Source organism: Trachemys scripta, chromosome 1 (genome assembly GCF_013100865.1).
Source record: "Trachemys scripta elegans isolate TJP31775 chromosome 1, CAS_Tse_1.0, whole genome shotgun sequence".
In the NCBI taxonomy this organism is placed as follows: domain Eukaryota; kingdom Metazoa; phylum Chordata; order Testudines; family Emydidae; genus Trachemys; species Trachemys scripta.
In genome coordinates this window covers 42,628,207-42,654,199 of record NC_048298.1, presented here as the reverse complement: position 1 = coordinate 42,654,199, position 25,993 = coordinate 42,628,207, and the positions used below count along the sequence as shown (strand labels likewise).

General features: G+C 43.9%; 1 protein-coding gene across 4 annotated transcripts in view; it reads left to right on the top strand.

Annotated features, from left to right (window-relative positions):
• The window catches only part of CPED1 (cadherin like and PC-esterase domain containing 1), a 202,951-nt gene that overhangs the window by 23,396 nt on the left and 153,562 nt on the right, over positions 1 to 25,993 (top strand). For all 4 annotated transcript variants that reach the window (XR_004645491.1, XM_034768566.1, XM_034768576.1 and 1 more), the window contains exons 4-5: positions 12,602 to 12,708; positions 16,295 to 16,370. Coding sequence is in view for 3 of the 4 variants with exons in the window: in XM_034768566.1 (XP_034624457.1) it covers positions 12,602 to 12,708; positions 16,295 to 16,370 (183 nt within the window). In the remaining variant the exon portion in view is untranslated. The remainder of the gene's footprint in view (positions 1 to 12,601; positions 12,709 to 16,294; positions 16,371 to 25,993) is intronic.

The following is a 25,993-nucleotide window of genomic DNA, read 5'->3' as shown; positions in this document are numbered from 1 at the left end:
CCCTTGCTCCTCCATTGGTAAATTCTGGCTCCTTCGCAGGCTCAGGTTGGCCACCCCTGCCCTACGAGATTGATATTTGACGTGCTTCAAATTGTTAGTACTCCAACATAAAATAACCAAGCAAAAATGAGACAGATTGCTAGATATTTCGCATCTTATTTTTGAAAGGATCTCAATCCAGGCTTCAATTTTACAAGCACAATTAGGCAACCATTGGGGCCTTTTCTGAAAGTCAGCCCTTTCATATAAAACTAAATGTCCAGTCTGCCTCTTGTTATCAAGCAGTTATCCTCCCAGAAATGGCTGAAAGTTGAGAATGAAAACACACATCTTTCAACTGGCCCTTTTCAACCAGAACTCCATCCTGACGGAGGTGGAAAAGAGAGCCAGCTTTAGGAAATTCTGCAGTTGTCCAAATATGAAGAAAATCCACATTACTTTCAAGAAAATCCCAGGCAAAAAGTAGAATATAGATTTGGGTGATGTCTACCTCCCTGCCTGCATACTTCTAGAGAGTTTGAAGATCACCTGATTTACAACATAAACCTTCAAGTATCAGAAGTGTTAGTCAGGATCTGTAAAAGCAGCAAAGAGTCCTGTGGCACCTTATAGACTAACAGACGTATTAGAGCATGAGCTTTCATGGGTGAATATGTTGTGGTATTCACCCACGCAAGCTCATGCTCCAATACGTCTGTTAACATAAACATTATAGCCCAGATGAAATATTATGGAGGAAATATTGACAAAGTCACTCGTTCATAGCACTATTCAGATCAGTGGAAGTTTTGCTATTTACCTCCATTGGTGAAAGATCAGTATCTAAGTTTCATTAAAAATTCTTCAGGGATGATTTTACTATAAAACCACGGAGTTCATATTCTATGGAAAATATGTATGTGGAAATAGCATCTACATTGCATAACTTTTGCATAAACAACCCCCCCAGAAAGATAGTTCAGAATGACAAGGAGGAGAGAATAAACTTAATTTAAAAATGTAACTGGGGAATGTAAGAAAAAAAGGAATACAATAACTGGGGAGTTGTCTTTGTATTAGCCAACACCAACACTTGTGTGTAGCCTTGGTATAATCACTTGGCTTAGCTGGGCCTGAGTTTTCTTATCTGTAAAATGGTGATAATGATACTTGCCTACTTCACAAGGATATTATGTGGCTTAATTATTTAATATTTGTATATTGGTTTTATGATGCAGTATGCCAATATTTTTAAAAAACATGATTTGCACAACCATAATCTAGGGTTGCCACCAAGCCATTTTATATTATCTTGGCTTCTTGTAAAAGTGATAAAGTAGCCAGCTTTTTGTTTTGAATCAAATAAAAATTAAGATAATGTATATGAATAAAACCCTCCCACAGACCGTGGATGTTATTTATCACTGGAGATCCTCAGTACGCTCTTGGAGGTGCAGTTTTCTCATCTGTGGGGCCTATTCCTTCTACCATTGAAGTCAGTTGCAAACTTTCATTGCCATCACTGGCTCTTTCTTAGTTTCTTTCTGGAGAATAGTATCTTATTGATAAATGCTGTGCAGAAAGTAGTTTGGGAATGCCAATATGCTAAGAGCATACCATAGTAATCTGAAGGTGCTGAGTATCAGGATAGAAGTGGAATACCAGAATTGAGTGTTTGGCTTGCCCTGATGTCTTTGCCAGTAATTCAGTGTGGAATGTTTGCCTTTTATTTGCGATGAAATTCCTCTACAGGTCACAAAATATTTTTCATATCTATCTTAATGTAATGATAAGTTCACAGATAGGCAATGGTGGAGGCGACAGCTCAGAACAGTCATCTCCTGAATATGAAAATTCATTGGTCATGTGATATAGGTAATGGGCTGGGACAGAGAAGAATTGGGTTCCAGGCCCGAGTCCCTCAGCTAGATTCAGCTGTGGCTTTGTCAGAAGCCCTGAGCAAGAGTCAGTATAGAGATGTGCTGGAGCAGATCAGGAACTGAATTGTGAATCCCCTTGCTCTGGGGGAGTAAGTAATCTGTGCCAGTCCTACACCAAGCACAGTACAGGAACTCGTCGCTTAAAGCTGTAGTTCTGTTCCTGACAAATGCCACTTTAAGCAAAACGATGTTAAGTGAATCCAATTTCCCCATAAGAATTCATGTAAATGGGGGGGTTAGGTTCCAGGGAAATTTTTTCATCAGACAAAAGACTATATTTTATCTATCTATTTATGTATATGTATATATATAGTGTGACAAAGTTCCTCCTCTATCTTGGTGGGTCCTGTGCTTATAGGCAGATTTTCTTGCCTCAGAGATTCACCATGTGGGTTGGAGAACAGCCCAGAGACCTTCCCCTCTGGAAGAACCGACAGTCCAAGTCAATTGGGAGGTTTGGGGGGAACCCAGGCCCACCCTTTACTCCGGGTTCCAGCCCAGGGCCCTGTGGATTGCAGCTGTCTATAGTGCCTCCTGTAACAGTTGCATGACAGCTACAACTCCCTGGGCTACTTCCCCATGGCCTCCTCCAAACACCTTCCTTATTCTCACCACAGGACCTTCCTTCTGGTGTCTGATAACGCTTGTGCTCCTCAGTCCTCCAGCAGCACACCCTCTCAGTTCCTTGCGCCGCTTGCTCCCAGCTCCTCACACCACAAACTGAAGTGAGCACCTTTTTAAAACCCAGGTGCCCTGATTAGCCTGCCTTAATTGATTCTAGCAGCTTCTTCTTAATTGGCTCCAAGTGTCCTAATTAGCCTGCCTGCCTTAACTGGTTCTAGCAGGTTCCTGATTACTCTAGTGCAGACCCTGCTCTGGTCACTCAGGGGAACAGGGGAACAGAAAATTACTCATCCAGTGACCAGTATATTTGCCCTCTACCAGACTCCTGTACCCCACTGATCTGGGTCTGTCACAATATATATGTATACATATACATAAATAGATAAAATAAATATTTTTATATAGATAAATATATCTATACATAAATAGATAGATAAAATAAATATAGATTATATATATATATATATACACACACACATATATACATAGTATAAGTTTTAAAAAAATAAACGAATATTGTACACAGCAATGATGATTGTGAAGGTTGGTTGAGGTGGTGGAGTCAGAGGGTGGAAGTGTGTGTGTGTGTGTGTGAGCAGGGCCAGCTCCAGCGTTTTTTCTGCCCCAAGCGGCAGAATAAAAAAAAAATGGCGCGATTGGCAGCACTTCGGCCGCAGGTCTACTGCCGCCGCTTCATTCTTCGGTGGCAATTCGGTGGCAAGTCCTTCCCTCTGAGGGGGACTGAGGGACCCGCGGCTGAATTGCCGCTGAAGAGCTGGACTTGCTCCCCTTTTCCGTTGGCTGTCCCAAGAACTTGTTTGCTGCGCTGGTGCCTGGAGCCAGCCCTGTGTGTGTGTGTGTGAGAGAGAGAGAGACACACACTGGCCCTTTAAGTACACTGACCCCAACTCTAAGTACATTGTCTTTTTAAGTAGCAATTTGAGACAGCAGCTGCTACTTCATCCTGAGCCCTGTCATGTCTCCGCCCTGCTCTGTGAAGACGGGGTACAGGAGCGGGGGGAGGAGGACACCCTGATATTAGCACCCCTCTTCCCCCCCTGCCTGCACAGCAAGCAGGGGGCTCCCGGGAGAAGCTCCAAGGCAGAGGGCAGGAGCAGCACATGGCAGTAGGGAGAGGGACAGCTAAACTACCCGGCAATTGATAGCCTGCTGGGGGGCTGCCGCACAGGGAATTTAGGGGAGCTGATAGTGGGGCTGCCGGTCCACCCTAGTTCCAAGCCCCCACCAGCTAGCTCCAATGGGCTGCTCTTTCTGCGAGCAGTGAGCAAATCAGGCGGCTGCCAAACAACATTATAAGGGAGCATTGCACAACTTTAAACGAGCATGTTCTCTAATTGATCAGCAACATAACAACGAAACAACGTTAACCGGGACGATGTTAAGTGAGGAGTTACTGTATGTCCTCAGATGTACCAGATTAGCTGGGCTGGGGGACAGGGGAGGTGTTGGACAGAGCTGAGGCACCACTCCTGCTAATCCACAAGTGTAGGAGAAGGAGTAGTGCGGGGCCTGGCAGAGGCTGCACTCCCTGGGAAGTAAGAAGGCTCTTTCTCCTTTCCAGGGCATGCAAAGCAGCTTCCAATTTAGCCTGCAGTATCCTGGTACCTTAGCCTCTTCTAAAGGGTGTTTTCTTTCCCAGTCAGAACACTTCACTATAATTTATACACCAAGATTTCAGCCTGAGTTAATGGGTAAATAGATGGTGTTTAGAACTGAGTTAGCTATTTCAGTTGTACTAGAACGTTGCCTTATGGAAGACCACAGCGGAGTCTCAACAAATCAGATGGAGCATGTAGTGTGAAATCGTGAAAAAGAATTGTGCATAGTTAAAGTCTCAGCTGGCACCTGGAATGCTAACAAATAATAAATATAAACCTCATAATGTTCCCTCAGGCTAATTTCCTAGTTCTCACCACTGAAATAACAACAATCGTTTCTTCATAGTCACTTTAGTGAAATTTGAGTTGATGATACTTGCAGACCTCTAATTTCAGTTGTCAAGTTAAAAGAAATCCACTTGGAAAGCAAGAATTCCCCTAAGTCAGAATTAATTTGAGGGGACAGTCCCCCAGGTGTGAAAAGTTCTTCAGAGGAAATTCTTCAGAAGGAAAACCAAGGACAGAAAATAAAATAAAATAAAAAAAGATCAGACCAGCAACAGTGAGAAAATCTGCAATCCAACAAATGGCATTAAAATCTTTATAAAAGGGATGCAGACAGGCCACCAAAACCAGCAATGGATAATTTTCACTGGACTGAATTCATTAAAAACTACACAGGGCATGTCTTCAAACGTGGACATCCTGTACCACAGAGAAATTCTTCACTTGAATCCCATAAACAAAGTAATTGGGCTTTATGTTGCTGTCTTGTCCGCCCCATAACCTGAAGACAGGCAGCAAACCAGTAATGCAGTCCCTCAGTAATCCTATCTGGTAAGTACAGCAGTTTAGGGGCTTGAGTAACTGCCCATCCACCCCTTTGTGTGTTGACTTTGCTGCAGACCCAAGGCCTACCCCATAAGAGAGATTTTTTTAAATGAAAGATTTTAGATGCTTAAATTTTGGCAACCTTCAGAAGAATGTATCCATGCACCGCCGTCTGTGAGCCAGCTCAGTTCAACCTCTGTCATCCACAGGGACAGAGGGTTTTGATTCCAATCAACTCTAGTTTTTAGGGAACCACTACACATTATTCTAAAAAAAAAAAGTTATTTTCAAAGAGAATGTCAAAAATGTATGTGAACATCTAATAGGGGTTTAATATGTCAGAGCTCAACACAAATAGCAAAAACAAAAATATTTTTTTTCTGAAAACCACTTCTCAAGTCTCATGACATTCAAATTTGCCTGGAAAATTACCTTAAATGTTGGAGCAGCAGATTTTCTAAAAAACTGAAATAAACTGTTACTGTCTCCTTAGGATTGTATGGAATCTAAAAGCCTCCAATTTATTTATTTTATATAACTAGTCTGAGGGGATATAGCCAGGTAGTGTAGGCCTCAAATGTAGCTTTAAAAGAGGGGGAGGGGAGGTTTTACAAAACTGTAACATTAGTAGAAATGTATTCATGTAATTTTTAATCATATATTTCAGTGGAAACAGATTTAAATGCTACTCCTGGGGGAATTCTGCACCACTGTGCAATGCAGAATTTGTGCAGAATTAATGTTCTGTGCAGAATTTCCTTTTCTCCCCACAGAACTGGTGCTGCAGAGCTGCTGGCTACCAGTAGGGGGCTGCTGAACCCGACAGAGCCCAGCTCCACAGCTCACAAATAGAAGACACTGCTGGGGAGAGGGGTCAGAGCTGGAGGATTCCCAGCAGCTGCAGTTACCTGCATGCCCTGAAGGAAGAAGGTGGCATGCAGGAAACTCCATACAAGTCTGGGACCCAGCATCAGGCTGTTTCTTCCTCTGGTCCCTGGGCTCTGGGGAGAGGGGTGCAAAGTGTCTGGGCTGGGGGGCCCTGTGGCTGGGCTCTGGGGGGTTGCAATGAAGCGGAGTGGTTCCCTGCTGTCCCGGAAAGAGATGAGCGCCTTCGGACACCAGAGTGGGCGGTGCTAGGGAGCTCTGAGCCCAGAGGTTCAGGTGTTGCCCAAGAAGTATAAAGGCCCAACCTCAGGGCTTGCTGGAGAAGCAGCTGCCGGGGACGCCAGATACATCTTCCTAGCCCGCGATTTGGAAAGCCCAGCAGCCTGTGGAAAACCCAAGGACTGGGCCGACCTGCCCCATGCCAGCTACCCAGAGGAGTTGCTGAGCCTGCCCTGCGCCAGCTACCAGGAGTTGCTGAGTCTACCCCTGGCCAGCTATCCCGATGAACCCATGGTGCTGGACCCCCCAGAGGACACCACCCTGACCCAGGTACCTCAACAGGGGGAAGCTGGAAGTAGCCCGGGGGCAGCTGACCCTAGTCTGGCTGCAGCACGGCCAGAACTGTGTTACAGCCAGGATCCCTGCTGACTCTGCAGCGGGTCTTCTGCCACTGATAGGCCCCCGGGCCGGAACGCAGTGAAGTGGGAGGGCCTGTCCCCGCCCCCTGCCACCCAACTCATGGGTGGTAGTCTCCCCCTCTCCCAGGCCCTTTGGAACCTAGGGCCTGGGCCTACTGTTTATATACTGTTACTGCTCAGACCCTGCCTGAGGGTCCAAGTGCCTACCTCACCATTGCCCCGCCCTGACTTAGGACCTGGCTTGCCATTATATACTGTTATTGCTCAGCCACCATTGCCTTGCCCTCACCCAGGGCCTGGGCTCACTGTGTTTATTTGTACCTTCACTAAGGCCGTAGAGGAAGGCTCCCGCGGCCGGACTAATTCCCCACAAGAGCTATTCCCAAAGGTTGTGAGGCGGTGTGGTTCCCTGCCACCCCAGAGAGAGATGAGTCCTGGCTAGCCTCTCTACAGGGGTGTGTGTCTGGGCATGGGGATGCCCCATGGCTGGGCTCTGGTTGGTAGGGGGTGCAGGTGTCTGGGCTGGGGGGTGTCCTGCAGCTGAACTCTGGGAGGTAGGGGTGTGGGTGTCTGGGTTGTGGGGTCACCCCATGACTGGGCTCTGGGGGAGGAGGGGTGAGGGTGTCTGGGATGGGAAGTGCCCCACAGCTGGACTCTGGGGGAGGCGGGGGTGCGAGTGTCTGGGCTGGTGGGGCCCCGTATCTGGGCTCTGGGGTGTGTATGCGGGTGCTTGGCCCCCTAGCTGGGCTGGGGAGGGAGGGGGCAGAGAAACAGGAATTGGTTTGTCATAGCGGTTTCTTTAACTCTCTGTTCCTGGAGAATTTTTGTGTGTGTCTGGATTGTTACAGACATAGTTGCAACAGGTATTTTGAAATAAATTACCAAAATAATGTAAACTGGCATGGTTATATAGTGTTATTTTGACAAATAAAATATGCAGAATTTTAAAATATTGTGTGCAGAATTTTTAATTTTTTGGAACAGAAGTCCCCCAGGAGTAAAATGCAAACTTCTTCATGTAAGGCTTCAACTCAAATACAGCATTATTGTGACAATGCAAGAGAATTCAAAAGTGGAAAGTAATTGGAAACTATAAATAAAAATGTAGCTGGACTAGTCTTTTCATTTTCAAAGCTGAATGAACTGCAAAAGTAATTAGCATAAAGGGTGAACAGTATATTAGATTTTAAAAGTTCTTTTATTTTTAATAATCCAAGATGTTGGCAGTAATACAGGGAAGGCAATTTCAAAGTATATGATTTAGATGACACTTTCTCTTTAATTTAAAGCCAATGCTAGCTTGTGTGTGTGTGCATTTTGTATTAAAAATAGGCAGAGGCTGAGCTATGTACCTAACTTGTTAATATGTTTTATAGACCAATTTGTACCAATCTGGGCCCGTTTCTGCAGCCATTCCATGTTGAAAATCCTATTGTTTCCCATGGGATCCCATCTGCAGAATGTAAGGCCTTCAATGTGATTAGCCAAATGTGTTCCTACCCACAAGGCTATAATGTGATAATTGCAAGGCTGGGAGCCAATCAGATTGCTCCATTTTATAAATCCGCTTTCAACTTCCAGAGTTCTGACAGGTACCTCGCCAGTAGGGGGTCCATGGAATCTGTTTGCTTTAACCTTAAAAAAAAAATTGTAGTAAGATTATTTTCTCACAGTACAGAGTCTGATATTCTTGTTCACTTTGACCTATGATACCAGAAGTCAAAGCTCTGTAGAAGTCTTTTAAAGCAAATGTTAATGTTTTCATTAGTCTCTGCATTGTTGTTTCCACTAGCTGCTTAATATTTCTTCCACTCTAGAAGCCCTTCTGATCAAAGCATGTTTATTTTTCTACTCAGATTAGTTCTTTATACATCTCTGCTTAATCACCATCATAGCAGTTCTAAGTGGTCAGTTCTGAGTACAACACTCATGAGAACAATGTTATCTTACTACCACCTACTCTCTGGATGAAAATGTGGATCTGTATACTATATCAACAAGATGGAAAGCAGGCTATTGGCTTATGCTTTGTACGGCAGGCACCCTGCCTCAGCAAGAATGAGACTAATTAAAGGGGGCCCTGAATGGAAGGTGTAAATACTTACTTACACTGAGCCTGATCCATGTGCTAAACGTCTTTAACTCCCACTAATTCCAGGGGGAATTGAGGATGGTTAGCACCTTGTTGGATCTGGGGCTGAATTAATAACATAAGACCTTCTGGGCCAGTTCTATGCACAAACTTGTGCTGGTTGAACTAAAGGTGTGATGTTGCACTGATGTAGTTAAATTGGTGCAACTTTGTGTCTGGACACTTTTCCGTCTGTTTAAAATGGGCTTAGAGCAGTTTAGCTTGTCCTTGTTAAATAAAAGGCAAGCTACACTGCCATAAACCAGATTTAAATCAATGGAGAATGTTCACACACAGTTGCATTAGTTTAACTAAATGGGTGCAGCATCACACCTTTAGCTAAAATGGTGCAACCTGTGTGATTAGACAAGCCCTTAAAAAGTCTGATGTAGGTGCAATGTGAGCTTTGTTGCTCCCCAGTCAATGCAGTCACTCTTATACAACTCTTGTCTAAGGGAGAGAGACAAATGCATTCCATTACTAGTTAACAGGCCAAATGCCGCTCATCCTATGCAGATAGATCCACTGAAATCAGTTTAATGAGGCAAGCAGGATTTGGCCAAATGTGCATAAAGCTTTTTGAAGAAGAAAAGATCTATACAAATCATTAGTAGCTTTGTTACTGTTCAGTCTTACTCATATAGGTTTTAAATTATTAAAAAATTAAATATCTTTTTGAACCCTCTCCTTCAAATCCCTCCTCAGAACCACACTGTGATGCCGACAGGAAATTGCCACTGGATAATGGTTAGAGAGAGGGCTAGTGTTAATATTCATTTGTTTAAATGGTTTGGAAACATCAAGGTTATGCACATATGGCCTGTGTTAACATGGGATCACATTACTGTTACCCTTGTCCTCCCCTCTTCCTTTTCCTGGGTTGTTTGTTAACTCACGTATTGTCTTGCTTTAAATTAGATTGTAATCTCTGAGGTAGGGTCTGGTCTTATTGTGTGTTTGTACCATGCTTACCATACCAGCAGCGCCCCATCCCAAATGGGACATTTGGGTGTTGCCGTAATAAAAATTGTAATAATAACCTCTTCAGTGCCCTGTTGTTTTACACTATCACATGTATAACATAGCAGCGGATCTATGGTCTTGTGTATGTATGCTGCACACCTTCATTTCCCACTGAAGTGTTTGCACGCATGATGGGTGACATGGGATAATTTGCAGCCTATGGGTGTTCATATTGGATTCTGCTCCGAGGTGAAGCATCTGTAATAACAAATATGTATTTTAATTTTTACCGTAAAATCAAACAAAAACAGTTGGTAAACTGTAGCTGATTAGAGCTTTATTGGTCTATCAGAAGGGCCAATGTCATCATCGCCTTTCGGTCTGAAGCCAAGTTACAGTACTAAATAGACACCCCTTTTGGAGCGTATAGTGTACTCCTTTAGGTAGGTCCTGTTTCAGTTCTGATTGTGCTGCTTTGAAGTAATGCATGCTTAGATGTCTAATTATTCTAATTGCAAACATAAATAATGGCAGGCATACAAAGCAGAAGCCCAGCTGAGCCTGAAGATTTGTCCCTTAAATGACAAGAACTCTGTTCCTAGGCAGCGGGATTAGAAATGAGTATGGCTGGGGCTATCCTCGTCTGAGTCTTTTTTTTTTGTTTTGTTTGTAAATACATCTGGATCAGTTTGATGTGACCTAAAAGCAAACATTTTGCACTATAGTATCTTTTTGAGGCTGGGAGATGTAGCAATATCCAGAAACGGGGAGATGAATTACATCGGAGATCTGGTAATTCCTACTCCATCCCTCGGTTCGAACACATCTAGACATTGTTTTACATTCAGTTATAATAAAATGTGTTTTCTAGTCAGAGACTTATCACTGTGCTTATTTGATAATTATGACTGGTGAAGATCACAGTATTAGTTATTAATGCTATAAATCTTTTACTCTAAAACAAAGTATTTCTTAGTACGTTTTTTGTTCTTTGAGTGTGAGTTTGTTTGTTAGTTATATACGTCCCTGGCGTATCTACTTTTTTTTTTTTTTTTGGTTTCATAAAGGGGCACCTACTCAAGTCTCACACCAAAATTTTACTTACCTCTAATGCATTATTTTTATATAGCATTATTTGTTTTCCTGATGTAGAAATAGAATCATTCTCCAATAATGGATGCAACATAAATAAAACTGGAGCTCTTAAGCTTTGTAGCCCAGTCACTAAAAATAAAAGGTGCTAGTTTGCTTTACAATCATGGATGCACATTCTACACACTCCTTTGATATTAAATTTGGGCCATCTCGCCAACCCTCTCACAAATCCTTCAACCAGCCTTGTGTTTGGTGGTGGTATCATAGTGGGAAATAATTACATTTTGGGGAGGAAAGGCTGCAAAAAATTGATATGCAGGATGTCACAGAGGCCAAGCCTTTGGGTTGACTTATACAAGTAAAGGGTCCTACAGACAGCATGAAATAAAATATATGTAATGTTTCCAACTGTGAAGGTAGGAACAAAAACGACCCCGCACCACAATAGTTAACAAGAGTTTAGCACCAAATGGCATTAGATTAAGCCAACTCTGGCTTTAGTTTCCACCTTCCGATTTCCCTTCTGACTGCCCCTTCTGAGATTCTTGTTTCGGTCTGGCTTCCTGTGCCTCAGGTGCTTACCCATTTACTGATTCTCTGCTCCTGTGTATTCAGCAGGGCTTGGCTAATTTGGTTGTTTTAAAGAGACTGGGCCAGTCTAAATTGCTCAGAATATCGGTGAGAGAAAACATGCCAAAATTTGAGTTGCATATCTAACTCAAAGGGCCAGATGCAGAGATGATGCATAAGGTGGTATAAATTAGACAACTTTAGCTTAGGGCAGGTCTACACTAGAAGCGCTACATCAGTGCAGCTGCACCAATGGTTTATGCCCATGGAAGAGCACTCTCCCATCAGCATAATTACTCTACTTCCGTAAGAGGTGGAAACTATGTAGGCAGGAGAGTGTAGTGCCAGTGTGGATAGTACTTAAGTTGCTGTAACTTGTGTTGCTCAGTGGATTGTCTTTTTCACACCCCTGAGTGATGTAAGTTAGATCGATTTAAGCGGTAGTGTAGAACTGCCCTTAGACAGCTTTAGACTTACTTGTACCCACTCTTCCATTGTGTAAGGGAGTGTAAATTGGTGTAACTTACTGTTCTATCTTCTTCCAAAATCATGTCCCATCTCTGACACGAGTGTTGCTACCCTGCTGAGTGGTGGCAAAAATCTGGGGTCTTCTGGGTCAGCTTCCCAGTGGGGAAGGAAATCATTAACTCAGAGCCTAGATATATTCCAACTATAACTTGCTTGATTTTATGCAGCAGTCCTGAAACAGAGATGGTGACAAATGGTATGCTGGCAATCTAATGCCCAGTTTCCAGGAAGTGTACCAAGAACTGAGTCTAGCAGAGCAAACTGTCTTGCTGCTTCCAGCAGCTTCCTCTGCACAGAACCTTACAGCCAAATCAACAAGAGAAGCATTATTTGCAACCCTTAAAATTAGCTAACGCTCAAAGAAAAAGAACTTGGAAGATTATGTGTAACAATGACATTTGGCATAAAATTATACATGCTGGGAAGCTGGGTGTGGAAAAAGAGCAAATTAAAGCAGGAAGGGAGCTACTCAGCTTTAATTTAACACCTTCCACATCCTTAATGTATAAATTACACCATCTTAGATCCATGCATCAGGGGAGGGCTGTGAGAAGTTTTACATACACTTCCTAATGCATCAGCTCTGAATTTGTCCCAAATCCTGGAACTAACAAAAAAAACCCAAAATTGTGGTGCTGGATAGAAAGGCAAAGCACCCCACCCCTACTCCCGCATTTAATAGTATATTTAATACTCTGACAAGTCTACTAGTCCTCGTGATTTGGCTCTGTATATTTTTCCGTTGAGGCTGGAATTGCATAATATTTTTTCTCAATATGTTTCTGTTCCTTTTCATAGGCAAATTAAGCTCTTGGGATCTTCTGATTTGCTTATCTTCCAGTAAAACCGATGATACAGACTGCTTTCCAATAGATGACTTCCATCAGTTAGAATTATTCCAGAAGGTAAAGTATTGACATGCCTTCTTTTGTTTGGAATACCCCACATTTTTCAGCACCCACTAACAAAAATAGCGTTCAATTATCTATTTATGGTCTAAAAATGTGGTTCATTAAACTGTAAAGCAGAGCTGTGTTTCCAAGTTCACTGCCCACTCAGGGATGTTTATTGTATATCATATTTGCATTCTTGTAGATATCCTATCCAGAGATCAAGAGCAATGTCTTAATGCTTTCAATTTGTGTGTAGTTTAATATGTTGATGTTCATAGACATTGAAAATTGTTACAGCTGGATGTCATGATTTGCTCTTTCCAATCTGAGCTTCTGGACTCTATGCCATACTCAAAATTCAATTGTCATGCATCACAAGAAATATAGAAGTAAAAGAAAATTGTAACAAATGTCTCTTTGAGAGAAGAAACTTTAGGAATGCGGAAAAACAGCTAGAAAATACATTCAGAGTGTCAGAATGACTGGGGACCAGTTCAGCCAAATGTAAGCAGGGGTTGTGCCACTTATGCAAGGGCTGGATTGGCTCTAGGAATTAAAAAAATATATATATATACGGTGTTTATATATAATTGTCATTTTACAAACATAATTCAAGCATCTCTCCAAACAATGACTCTGGTCCTGCAACTCGCAGCGTGCGGATGGACTGCTGCGCCCATGTGGGGTCTGAACTGGAGTCCTTTTGGACCTGCATGGGCACAGCAGTCTTGCACACATACAGTCAATTGCAGAATCAGTGCCAGTATGAGCTAGTCTTCTAAGCATGTCTATAATTGGCCCTCACTTTTTCCACCTGAATTTTGAATATTTTAAGCACAAGTTAGGTTACTTAGTTATCGAGGTACCTGATTAAATATCTGACTTGCAGGTGCAAACATCTAAGTGACTTAAATTGCGCAGTTATTTGCACCTGCAAAATTGTGGGAACAAAAATGCATGCCTAATTTGACTCATAATTTCAAAAATTTTGCACAAACAATAATTGCAGGCACAAAATTGCATTCTGAAAAATAAGGGTGCACAAGAATGAAAGGGTCTTCTGGAGGGGTGGATTTCTTCCACAAAGCTTATTAGTGATGACAATATCAAAACTGGATGTTTTTCTAAAATGTGTGCTTTATGAATTATTTTGGGATGCTTCTAGGGCCTGTGTTATACTGGAGGACTGACTAGATGATCACATTGGTCCCTTCTGGCCTTGGAATCTATAAATACCCTCACTGATTCAAGAATAGTTCTTCATCTGGCATGTTATACCAGTACATATGTACTGGTAATTTGTATTTACTATCTGATTGGGATCTTGATCCTGCAAAGGCTTATGCACATGTGTAACTTTACATCTAGGAGTGGGGCGACTCTTAGGACCAAGGACAAAATTTTAAAAGTATTTATATGCCTAGATATCCAGATAAGTGCCTAATGCAATTTTCAAAAACACCGAGGTGCCTAACTCCCAACAACTTTTGCTTTGTAGGGTTTTGCCATGAGAGTTAAGCACCTAGGTGCTTTTAAAAATCCCCTAGGTGCCCATCTGCTTCCTTAGGTGCCTAAATACCTTTAAAAATCTGGGCTGAAGCCCTTTGATTGCAAATTCCTTTAAGTGGGGACAGTATCTTCCTTTACATCTATGCAGCACAGAGAACCAGTTTGACACTCAATGTTTGTTTATTTAGATTTACAATAAATATGTACAGAAAGCACCTAAATTTGCCAAATGTTAAAAATATGATCAAATCAAAAGTAAAGGGGAAAAAAATAATGACCGTGGGAGGCCTATTGTTCGCGCCGCCCCATCCTACAACAGTGGGGCAGGAAAAGGTACTCAGAATGAACCTCATGTGGAGGTTGAGAGATGTACCAGCCACCTCTGCATGGTAGGTTTTGCCTGCTCTTGCCTAATGGGGTTTCAGCAAGTCTACCAGGTGACTCCCTGGCAGTTGATGATGAGGGAAACAGCCACCTGATTTATTCTGAAGATCTTGTGGGAAAAGAGCCTCCTCCCATGGCCCAGGACAACAGAGCTAACTCAGGAGTGGCTTGTATACATATATTCCTATTAATGGGAATTATGCACATGGTTATATAAACAGTTTGGCCAAGATTTTCAAAACTGAGTGCCAGAGTTAGGTTGCTAAATTGATATTTAGGGAATTAATGTACTGGCCTGGTTTTCAAAAGCCCTGAGCTTCTATTCTGCTGCTAGCACATGCTCTTGGAGTATAGTGATTTCCAGCACACCTAGAGAAGAAGCCAAGTGCCAGCAACAGTCAGCTGCCTTTAGCCCAGGGCAGCATTTCTCTATCAAAATTGTATTGCCACTTAATTGAACCGGAGTGGTACCCACTATCATTCATTTGAGCTATAATTGGCTTTATTGAAAGCCAATAGCTTGCTAGTAGTAGCAATACTGAATATTAGATATGTCATGGCACATTATGGGCCATCCTGCAACAAGGTAATTTAGGATGGGGAAAAAAATGAGCATTGTTACTGATAAATCATTATCCATATAAAATCACACTGGAATCCAGTACCATGAATATGGTTATGTTCCTCTGCGAGCCGGGCTTAGCAGAAGGATGCCATCTGCCAACTGTTGTTTAGAGATGGAATGATTACCCCACGGAGTATGCTTTTGTATGATATTTTACTACTAATTCATAGGGCCATAAGCCTACATAACAGAACAATTAGCAATCAGAGCATTGGAAATATCTCTTGGGTATCAGGTCACTGAAGACAAACCAACCTAATACATTTGCTTTCAAAGGGACATAGGAGTGATATCTCAGGCAACCTCATTGTATAATCCTGTTCATAAATTCACCAAGCTCCATCTTAAAACTAGCTAGGTTGCTTGTTCCCACTACTCCTGTTGGAAGAATCTCACTCCTCTGGATGGTTAGAAACCTTCTAATTTCCAGCCTTATTTCTCCATTAGGTGCCTTAGTAAATACATGACTGCTGACACAGCTTATGAATCCATCTGACCATTGTAGTATTTATAAGTATCCCATTACCTTAGTATCGGAGTACCTCAATATCTTTACTGAATTCATCCTCACTACATGCCTGTGAGCTAGGGAGGTGCGATCATCCCTAATTCCCAGATGGGAAACTGAGGCATAGAGAAACTAAGTGATTGCCCTGGGTCACAAGGGAAGTCTGTGGCAGAGCAGGAACTTAGCATAGGTCTTCCACATCCCAGGCTAACACCCTAAACATTGGGTCATCATTCCTCTCTATGTGCTCTTTCTGTGCTATGAATGAGGGTGATTGATAGACATGTAGAGGAGCAAGAAGCTTTGGAGGCAGAAACTGCGGGGGTGACAGAATCACAGCGTTCAGGAGGAGGAAAAACAGTCTGAAACTGACTCGTGGTGATTGTGGAGAAGGAACTCCCACCTCAGAGTTCTATTTTCCAGGTCACAGGGAGTCATAAATCAATGTTGACATCAATAGGAGTTTCACACATGAGGTGTCCCTGATAAATTATACGAGAAAACATGCAGGGCTTGTGAAAGACAGTGCATCTACTGGTGAACTCACTAGAACATCTCTGTATTATTTTCAGGTAAATACACTCCCAGAGATTCAGCACTTGCTTTGCAGAAAAGAAGGATTATGCCAGATAATTAGAGCGTTCCCAGGTAATCCTCTATTTTGTTTCAGTTTGCATAAATGTAGAAGATCCATTGACCTGCTTAGTAGTGAGGCTGATACTGTGTGTGTGTTGGAGGTTTCATACTTGTATATTCTTTTTTCATCAACTTTTAAAAACAAGACAGAATACGAGTGATAATCCATTTCAGACATCTCTTGAAAGTAAATTGTAGTAATAAAGGATCCTTTTAACTAAAGTTACTGTATCATTTAGCAGACTGGAAAAGTCATGTTTTTTTAAAATACAAATGTCCTATTTGTCAGGCTATATTGTGTTATTCCATATATTGGTGTTTACCCTTCACAGTTCTTGGTTCAATGAGATATGTTTATCCAGTTTTATAAAACTGTTGTGGCATGAAGAAGGAGTAGGAGTTGGAGCTTGGTTTCCAGCCCAACAGAGTTTACTGATAAAAAAAAAAGTCTTTGTACATTAAGTTCATCAACCAGAAAAATTCAAAGGTTACAGGCCAGCTGCCAGAGAATCCTAATTTACTATGGGTGAAATTCAGCCCAGAGCAGGGGCCCTGCACAAAGCCGTATGCTCTATGTTAATCCCTAGTTAAACCCTATGAGGGAAATTCTGATCTCGTTTACACCAGTGAATATCTAGAGTCTCTGGCACTATTCTGGATTTACACCATATAACTGAGATCATACTGGCCCCATGCTGAGTGCATAACTATGTCTTAAGTGACGCACTGTCCCTAGTGTGAGCCCTTTGCTCTGGGATGTGCATTAGAGGGTAGTCTGATGCAATACAGATTTTAGACAAATCAGAGTCGATTTGTCAAAGTTCCAAGGATTTCAGAAATTGAATTCATTTTGTAACAATCTGGCTTTGAAACATTTTGGTCAGCTCTGTTACGCTGTTTGGGCAATGGCCAATTAAAACAGTTTTATTATTTTGCTGCCACAAAACCACGAACATAAGAGGCACTCACCACACAGAGAGATTTCTCCTCCAAGTCATACTCTTTAATTGGTGTCCATAAATTGTTGTAATAGTCATCTCATCGCACACACATGGTATATGAGACTGACCAGTGCTCCGCTTCTCTTGTAGATAAGGGCTATTTTTAAACATCTGATTGATTCCTTTCCATCTTTATATCATCATTACTTCACTAGATAAAGGGCCTGGTCTTGAGAGATGCTGAAGTCCCACTGAAGACACTGGGAGGTGTGGTTGCTCAGAATTTCTCAGGACTCTGGCCCTTACTCACATAGACTGTGTCCACAATGCAGGTGTGACTGCAGCTCAGGTAGGCATACCCACACTAGTTTTAGCCTCACCTAAAATGGCAGTGAAGACACGGTGGCATGAGCATCACCGTGGGGTGGCAATGTGAGTACATACCCAGGGTCCCAGGAGAGCTTGTACAGCCTGTGCTGAAGCTTGTGCCCCCATGTCTTGCCTGCTATTTTTGACCAGACTAGCTACATTCAAGCTAATGCAGCTATGCTTATCCAAGCTGTAGTCACACTCGCAGTTGCATTATAGACAGTCTCAGTGTCTGATGATGATTTTGGCAGCTTATAAAGATACGGTCAAGTAGTGTAGGCCTCTAATTTCAGTTTTGTAAACAGATTTTTATCAAAACAAATACAAAAATACATGTCTTTAAGATTTTTTTTAAATGTCTGACGTTTTTAATCTAAATGTTCCCCTGAGGATTGAGAAACCAAACAGAATAGCATTGTCCTGCTGCATGAGAACCAGAAAGTGAGACCAACCAGTGTGGATTCACTGTCCAAGAGGAGCGACAGGCACAAAATAAACCAGCACCATAAATGGTGAAAAGAGAGGGGGTTGATCCACCAAGTTTTCAGATCCCTCCCTGCTATCCCAGACAGCTAGCTCTTTCCTGCTTCCTTTCCTTGTCACCACTTCCTGACAGACTTTTCCTCCCAGCCCAGACAGCAGAATTGCCAATAGTCTGGATTTGGCTGAGTTGGCTCCTGGATTTTGAAATTATCACAGGGAGGGACAGTTTTGGTCAATAGCCAGGCTCTCCCTATGCAGTAGCACATGGGACTTTGTTTTTTTTTAAATCAGAGTTGGCCTGCTGCTTCTGTCATCTCTGCCTGTGGGGGAACTCACCCGTTCCTGTTGGAGATGGCCAGTCAGCTTGTATTTTTCATGTATTCAGCATTTAAAGAGTGTTAGCTATGTAAGAGAACAAGTAAAATGCATGGTTGCTACCCAGAAGAGCTTACAGTCTACTAAAAGACAAGATGAGACAGGGCAAGGGATGACAGTCAATGAGGCGGATGGGTTCACAGCTGTAAGATTGTGTTTCCATTGAGAGGTTATGCCAAATAATGCTTATTTCCTTTTTTAAATGATGTATTTTAGTTATAGCTGTTACTAGACCAGAGGTTTACCTATGTAAAAGGAGGGTTGTCTGCTGTTGCTTTAAGAGTGCCTGCAAGGACACAGTCTCTGTGAGTTAGTTCAAATGTCTTGTTAACAGGACAAGACTCTGTAGTTCTTGTTTGTTTTCTCCCTTCACTGTAAAATAGTGTAATCAAACTGAAAACACATTTGTTCTTTGTGTAAGGAAGATCATCAGGGGAGGGCTACTGGGGAGTTCTGTATGGGGTGGGAGAAGGGAGGCTGTGGAGGGAGAGGCAGGGGTGACAGGGAAGAGGTAGGGTGATGAGGAGGAGGAGGTCACAGGAGTGTAGGAGGATGTGATCATAGAGAGTGGGTAGGATACAGCTAGAATGAGAGGGAAGGGTTGGGATTGAGCAAGGTGAGAGAGGAGGAGAGTTGCTGGATGCTGGGCAGGTAGGGCAGTGGGGGAGGGGATTATGCATAATATTGGCAGTGGATTTTAAAGTCCAGTATGGAAGACGTTGGTTAATATCAGGAGGCTTGGGCTGGGAAGGCTGGATCCTTCTGCTCCTTTAGATAGTGGCGGCTGGTTGTAGGAGTCTCTGGGGAGGGAGCTTTTCAACCTGCTGCTCCTGCCTGCCTCCTGCTCCATGTGCATATGATGGGCTGGAGCCACACAGTTGTCCGGACACAGCTGCTGCATGGTCTGGTGGAGGTTCAGGAGGAGGCCCTAACACTCACCCCTCAGCTCCATGGTTCTGCTGTTGCTGGATCTGGTAGGCAGCCACAGGGCTCTCTGAGATAGGTGCCTTTAAGGGCCACCTAAGAGGCTACTCCTGACTGCTTCTGGCTTCAAATTTGAGGATGATTGGGGAGGGTATTTAGGATTCTTGGGCCCAGTGCCCCATAGAAGCTGCTGTATGGTCAGAAGTGGATTGGATGCCATGGAACTCCCTCTCCCTACAAAAAGCTAGACAGATAGAGAAGGAGAAGACTCAGAGAAATGGAGAGAAACCCCATGCCCCACCCTGACAGTGGAGCCTGGGGAGACCCATAATGCCCACACAACCTTCTGTCTTAGAGAGTTTTCCCTGGAAAAATATTGGGATTGTTGGCAGCAATGAGATGGACTCCCTGACATTCCTCTTGCCTAAGCAGTCCAGCCCAGCCCTCTGCAAACACACTTTACATTCTTTCCCCAGGGTCCAGCCTGTGCTGTTCCCATCTCTTTTTTCAGCCAAGCCAGCAATTGTGTTTAAGCAGTATCTTTGCCGCATTCAGGCTTGCTTACCTCCCTGATTAAGGTGCTGTGTGCTGGGCCCCTGTTGGAGTGGCTGCAAGATACTGTACACTTGCTTCCCCTCCCTCGGGACTGCTGGCAGCATGCTCAGGGTACTCATTCACTCATGTGGCATGTTCTCTAAACACCAGCTAGCTGCCACAGCCTGTTGGCCTTCCCCGGGCCCTTTGGTGACTCAGTGGCCAAAATGTTACATAGTGACATGACCAAGGGGTGGAGTGGGGCACACGGAAATCATGAAGCCCTCCACTATCCTCTAATGCTAGCTCCTCCTCCAATCCCATTGCTGTAGCAAGCAGGTGGCTAGTAAAAATTAATTGTGGAGTGCTAGTTGTTGCTTTTCCCTCCTTTCCCTTTGACTTGAGGCATGTTGCCACCTGACGTGAGTGGCTGAGGTTGGGGGGCAAGGTGGCATTCCTCACCTTCTTCTGTTATCCCTTGGGCCACAGTTGTGGTTTTGTAGCAGCAGGTGGTTGGCTAGCAGCAATTGTCTGAGAGGCATGCTGCTTATTGCTGTTCTGCTCTGACTCACTACCAGCTGCTCTGACTGTATGTGTGTTAGGTCCCCTCTAATTACTGGGCTTGGATCCAAAGTTCTGCCACAAATCCACCCTTGGGAGCTTTAAATTATAGATTAAACATTCTTTCCATTTTAATAATCTAAAATGTTAGTGACGGGAGTGTACATTTTCAAAAATAGATTTGCTTTTGTTTGCCAATGTGCCTTTAAAAATGTCTCCATACAAGTAGGCATCACAATGTTGTGGCTGTGGGCTGTGTGCTATGATGCTCTTTTGAAACTCAGGAATGCTAAACCTGATCTATTTATGTATCTATTTTTATCTTATTTAGATTATAAACTCTCTGGGGAGGGAATTATCTCTTACTGTGTATCTGTGTATCTGTACAGTGCCTAGCACTGATCTCAGTTGGGGCATTGAGGCAAAACTGTAGTAATAATAAATAAATGTGATGTGTTTTGAAAGAAAAAAAAGTTTAAAAGAGAAATGAGTTTAACTACTTGGTCTTTGCTCATGTACCATACAGTCATCTACTGGGTTATTAGGATATCATTACGCACGTGGCTTTTAACGTTGTGCCAACTTTTTCATTATAAGTCATTTTTTCCAGAGTTTAATAACTGGTCTGTAAACATTGGTTTTGGTATGCAGCATGGCTCACATAATCCTAACCTAAGAGGAAGTTGTTTTGGAAAATATCAAGCCAGTCAATCTCTCTTTTTTATTATAGTTATAAGCGTGTTACAGGAAAAAGGAGAAGTTTGAATGTAAAGACTAATTTTTCCGCATGGGTCACTCAAAACAGAATTTAAAAACAACAAATGTGGCAGGTTATTAGTCCCTAAGGTGAAATAATTTGCTTACGATTTTTAGTAGTAGTTTTGAAATAATGAGGTAGTAGATAGTCATGGCTGTCTTTCTCACTCTGATAGTTCACAAATATTATTTAGAATGCGGTTCAGTAGGTTTTAGCCCATGAGTTAAATTCTTTTCTGTCTAGATCTAATTGGCTGCAAACTGGGCTTTTCTTCAGTCACATTTTAGATAATGATTACCTACAAAAGTCATTTGAAGTGGCTCAGTTTTTTGGGAGCTCGACTTGAGATACCTTAAGGGGGGCAGATTTTCAGAGGGCGGGAGCTCTGCACTTTTTGAAGATCACATTGGAGTCCAAATCACTAGTCAGTTTTGAAAATTTAGGCTGAAGTATTTAAAATAAGCATCTTTTTTCTCTTGGCCTAAGCTACAGAAATGTGCACAGCACAAAAAAGCTAAAAGCATGTTAAAGTAGTGACAAAAATGGTAAACATCAGGGGTTAAATACTGACCCCACTGAAGTCAACTGGAGTTTTCCATTGACTTCATTGGGGCCAAGATTTACCACATGATTTTTTACATTGTTTTGCATACTCAGTGTCTCCTTAGTTTTCAGAGGCACCCATTCTTGTCGGATGTTTCAAGACTTATGATATATTTCATCCTTAATGGTAGATTTTCTTTCACCACCTTAGGGTGCACTGTTGGATCATATAAAATCATGGATCTTTGTTTCAGAACAGTTGACCTCTTCATTGAACTGCATTGCAGAAGCCATTTGAGAGGAATGGGCCTTTTTAGCTTGATGAGCACAACCTACCCTCAATCCATTTTTATTCCTAGTAATTCAGTGCCTCATGGTCTCTGTAATCACCACTACTTTTTAATTTTTTGCACCTGAATATAGCTGTGCTGCCCTAGTAGCAAAACAGGGAATAAACTGCTAATCTAGGTTGCTTTCCCGCACCCACCACATCATCATTTTAGTATTCCCCAGAGTAAATTTCAGATAATTTGCACTCATCCATGCCCTAATCTCACTAAAATGCTGGCTAAAGCAGTTAACTGCACTCTCTAGTAGGGTAAGCAGGTGTCTGGTTTTGTACCGGAACATCCGGTCGAAAAGGAATCCTGATGGCTCCAGTCAGCACTGATGACCAGGCTGGCAGGCTCCCTGCTAGAACTGCACCGTGGCCCACACAGCTCCTGGGTCTGGAAGCAGCCAGCATGTCCAGCTCCTGGCCTTAGGGGCTGCCAGCGGGTTCTGCTTGGTGCCCCGCCTCCTGCCCGTAGGCACAGCTCCCATTGGCTGGGTCAGGGTAGGGGAGGAACTAGCACCACTCATGAGCGCTCAGCAGGCAGCTGTTGAGGGGTCGTGTGGCGCACACTTCTCCCACTGCTGTCCAGCCCTCTTCTCCTCGTGCTCCTTGTATGGCTGGGCTGGAGCTGCAGCACGTGCCTTGCTATGAACCGTGGTCTGTTGCCCCATCGCCAGCACCCAGGAGTTGGAGGTATGCGTATCCCCGTCTCTGAGTACTGGGAATGGGGCTGCACCCCATCCCCCTCACTGCATCCCTCCCCTTCCCAACCCCCCACATTCCTATCCCCCTCACTGCATCCCTCCCTGTCCCACCCCCACACACCCATCCCCCTCAATGCATCCCTCCCCGTCCCAACCCAGCCACACCCTCATCCCCCTCCCTGCATCCCTCCCCGTCCCAACCCCCCACATCCCTATCCCCCATCACTGCATCCCTCCCTGTCCCACCCCCACCACCCATCCCCCTCAATGCATCCCTCCCTGTCCCACCCCCACATCCCTATCCCCCTCACTGCATCCCTCCCTGTCCCACCCCTAAACGCCCATCTCCCTCAATGCATCCTTCCCCATCCCAACCCAGCCACACCCTCATCCCCCTCCCTGCATCCCTTCCCGTCCCAACACAGCCACACCCCCATCCCCCTTACTGCACTCCTCCCTGTCCCACCCTGATCCCCCCACCCCCTCACTGCATTCCTCCCCATCCCAACCCCCTACATCCCTATCCCCTTCACTGCATCCCTCCCTGTCCCACCCCCCGCAGTCCCACCCTCGTCACTGCATTCCTCCCCATCCCAACCCCCCCCACCTACCTCCTCACTGCATCCCTCTCTGTTCACCCCCTGCACTCCCATCCCCCGTCATTGCATCCCTCTCCCATCCCATCCTGACCCCACCTACCCATCCCATCCCTGTACCCCTTACAGCACTCTCCCACCCATCTTCTCCACCTCCCAGAGCCACCACCCCCATGTCCCTCACCCCCCACACCTCTGCACTCCATTCGCCTCATACACTGCTGCACTCCCATTATGTCCCTATACACCTCTGTGCATCCCACATCCTCATGCACCTGTAGCCTTCTGCCTCCCCCTGCATCCCCATCCACCCCACATACCCCCCCACAGCCCCTCTCACCCCCACCCTGCTCTCGTCCTTGGCCTCTTTCCCTCCCCACCCTCTCTCCTCCACCCCCACGTCTCCATCTTTTCCCCTCCAGCTCACCCTCCTCCTTTCCTGGCTGGGTGATTTAGGCAACCCCTGGAAAAGTGTCTCTGTGTAGGCAAGTGTGTGCATGCATGCATTGTATGTTTGTAAGAGACTGTGTGTCTTGGTGTAGGAAGGTGCGTGTATTGCTGCTTGTGTATATACCTGTGTGAATAAAATTTGCAGCCTAACTCTGACTTTTATTCCTTTTGCTGGCTTGCGAACAAAGGAATTGATGACATAAAATGTTATGACTTTCATAACAAGTCTTCGAAAGAGAAAGGAACTCTGAAAGAAATGTATTATTTCTTAAAGTGAATGTTGTTGACTAGTAATTGCAGAAGAGCCAATGGATCAGACATGCCTCCCTACCTTTGTCTAGCTACATTATAAACTCTTTGTTGCAGACTCTCTCTTTTTATGTGTGTGTCCAGCACTTACCAACCTGGAGCCCTGATCTTAGTTAGGGTCTCTACACACTAAACAACAATTGTAATAATAAATAATGTGGAAGTATATGTGTTAGTGCATGTTAGGTGTGTACACATGAATACACATGTGTATCTGCAGGTAGGTGTGGGAGTCAGTTTCTACAGATTTATTTGTATAGTTATCTGGACAGGTGTGCATTTTTGTGGTTGTGCTCTATGGATTCATATTTGGGCTTCGGGAGTAGGCCTTTAATGGACCCATTGCAGCTGTGATAATGTGTGGTCCTAATTTCACACATAAAATTACAGTAACTTTAATGAACAAAAAACATGGAGCTGGTTATGAAAAATGGGAAGGGGAGGGAAAGAATCATGAAGACTTTTGTGAAATTTCATTTTTTTAAAAATTGACTATTTTGACTATTTTGCTGCCAGCTCTAGCGTCCTGGAACAAATAAAACCTGAACTTAGCATAATACATCCATCAAAACAATAAATATGCCTGTTTGGGCCTTGGGTGGAGGTGAGCAAGTGACGGAGGGAGGGGGATGGAGTTAGCCAGGGGCGGGGCCTCAGGCAGGGACGGGGCCTTGGGGAAGGGGCGGGGCAGTGGGCAGGGCAAGGGTGTTCAGTTTTCTGGAATTAGAAAGTTGGCAACCCTACTCTCCAGGCTGAATGGAATACAGGTATAAAGCTGAGTATCCTCATAGTGAAAGCATTCCAGTCCCTGTATCCTCACCTGCTGTCCTAACAACCTCACATACTCCCAGAATAAGAGGGATGACAGCAGAGAATCTTGTAATATCCCACATTTCCTTCAGGCAGGAAAGCAATTGTCTGACACTAACCTCTGCGAACTCTGCGTGACAGGAATGAAACCATAGAACAGGAGTCACATCCACTTCTGATGGGCATTGTAGTTGCATCAACACCTCATAATCCATGATATCAGAGATAGCTGAAGGATCTAATAATTATGGGTGCCTGATCTTTATCCATCAGCAGGAGATCTGCTACTTATGGTTGGAACCTGGGTTGACAGGGTCAGGGAAGTTGGTGGCATAAAAATACTCTGAGAGTTGTCTCACACAACCTTTTCCATAGGCTTAACCAGAACTAGAAGCTTAGGTACTGCTTGGTAGTGTCAAGAGATGGATGTTTGAATAAAGGCCAAACGTGCTTCCTTTAAAGATGTTGGCTCCCTGCCCTCCTTAAAGGAGGCACTGGCAGTCTCCAACAGCAAAGAACTGGACCTCACCATTCATGGTATCCAAAGCACAAGTTATGGCATGAAGTTCTCCCAATACATTCAGAACTACTGAGAGAGAAACTGGCTGAAAGTCAGGCAGAGAAGATCTATCATTAGTCCCCTCCAGGTATCACTGTATAGATGCAGATAGCTCATTCAGGATTATTAGCTTGTTCTCCCTCTCTGTGCTCTGCATATAGATCCTGCTAGACTCAGGCTGCCATGAAGGCTGGTGAAGAGACGCCAGGAAGCAATGCACAAGGTCTCTATGCAGATGGCCTTGGTCTCCAATGAATCTCCCAACAACCAGAAGCTTCTGGGGCTGAAGCCCCTTCTTGTTCTATAGGGGCCTCCCTCCTGCCCCAAGAAAACAATCAGACAGAAACTGTGCCAGGTTCGATGTGCTGAGTTTACAGTCTCCTCTG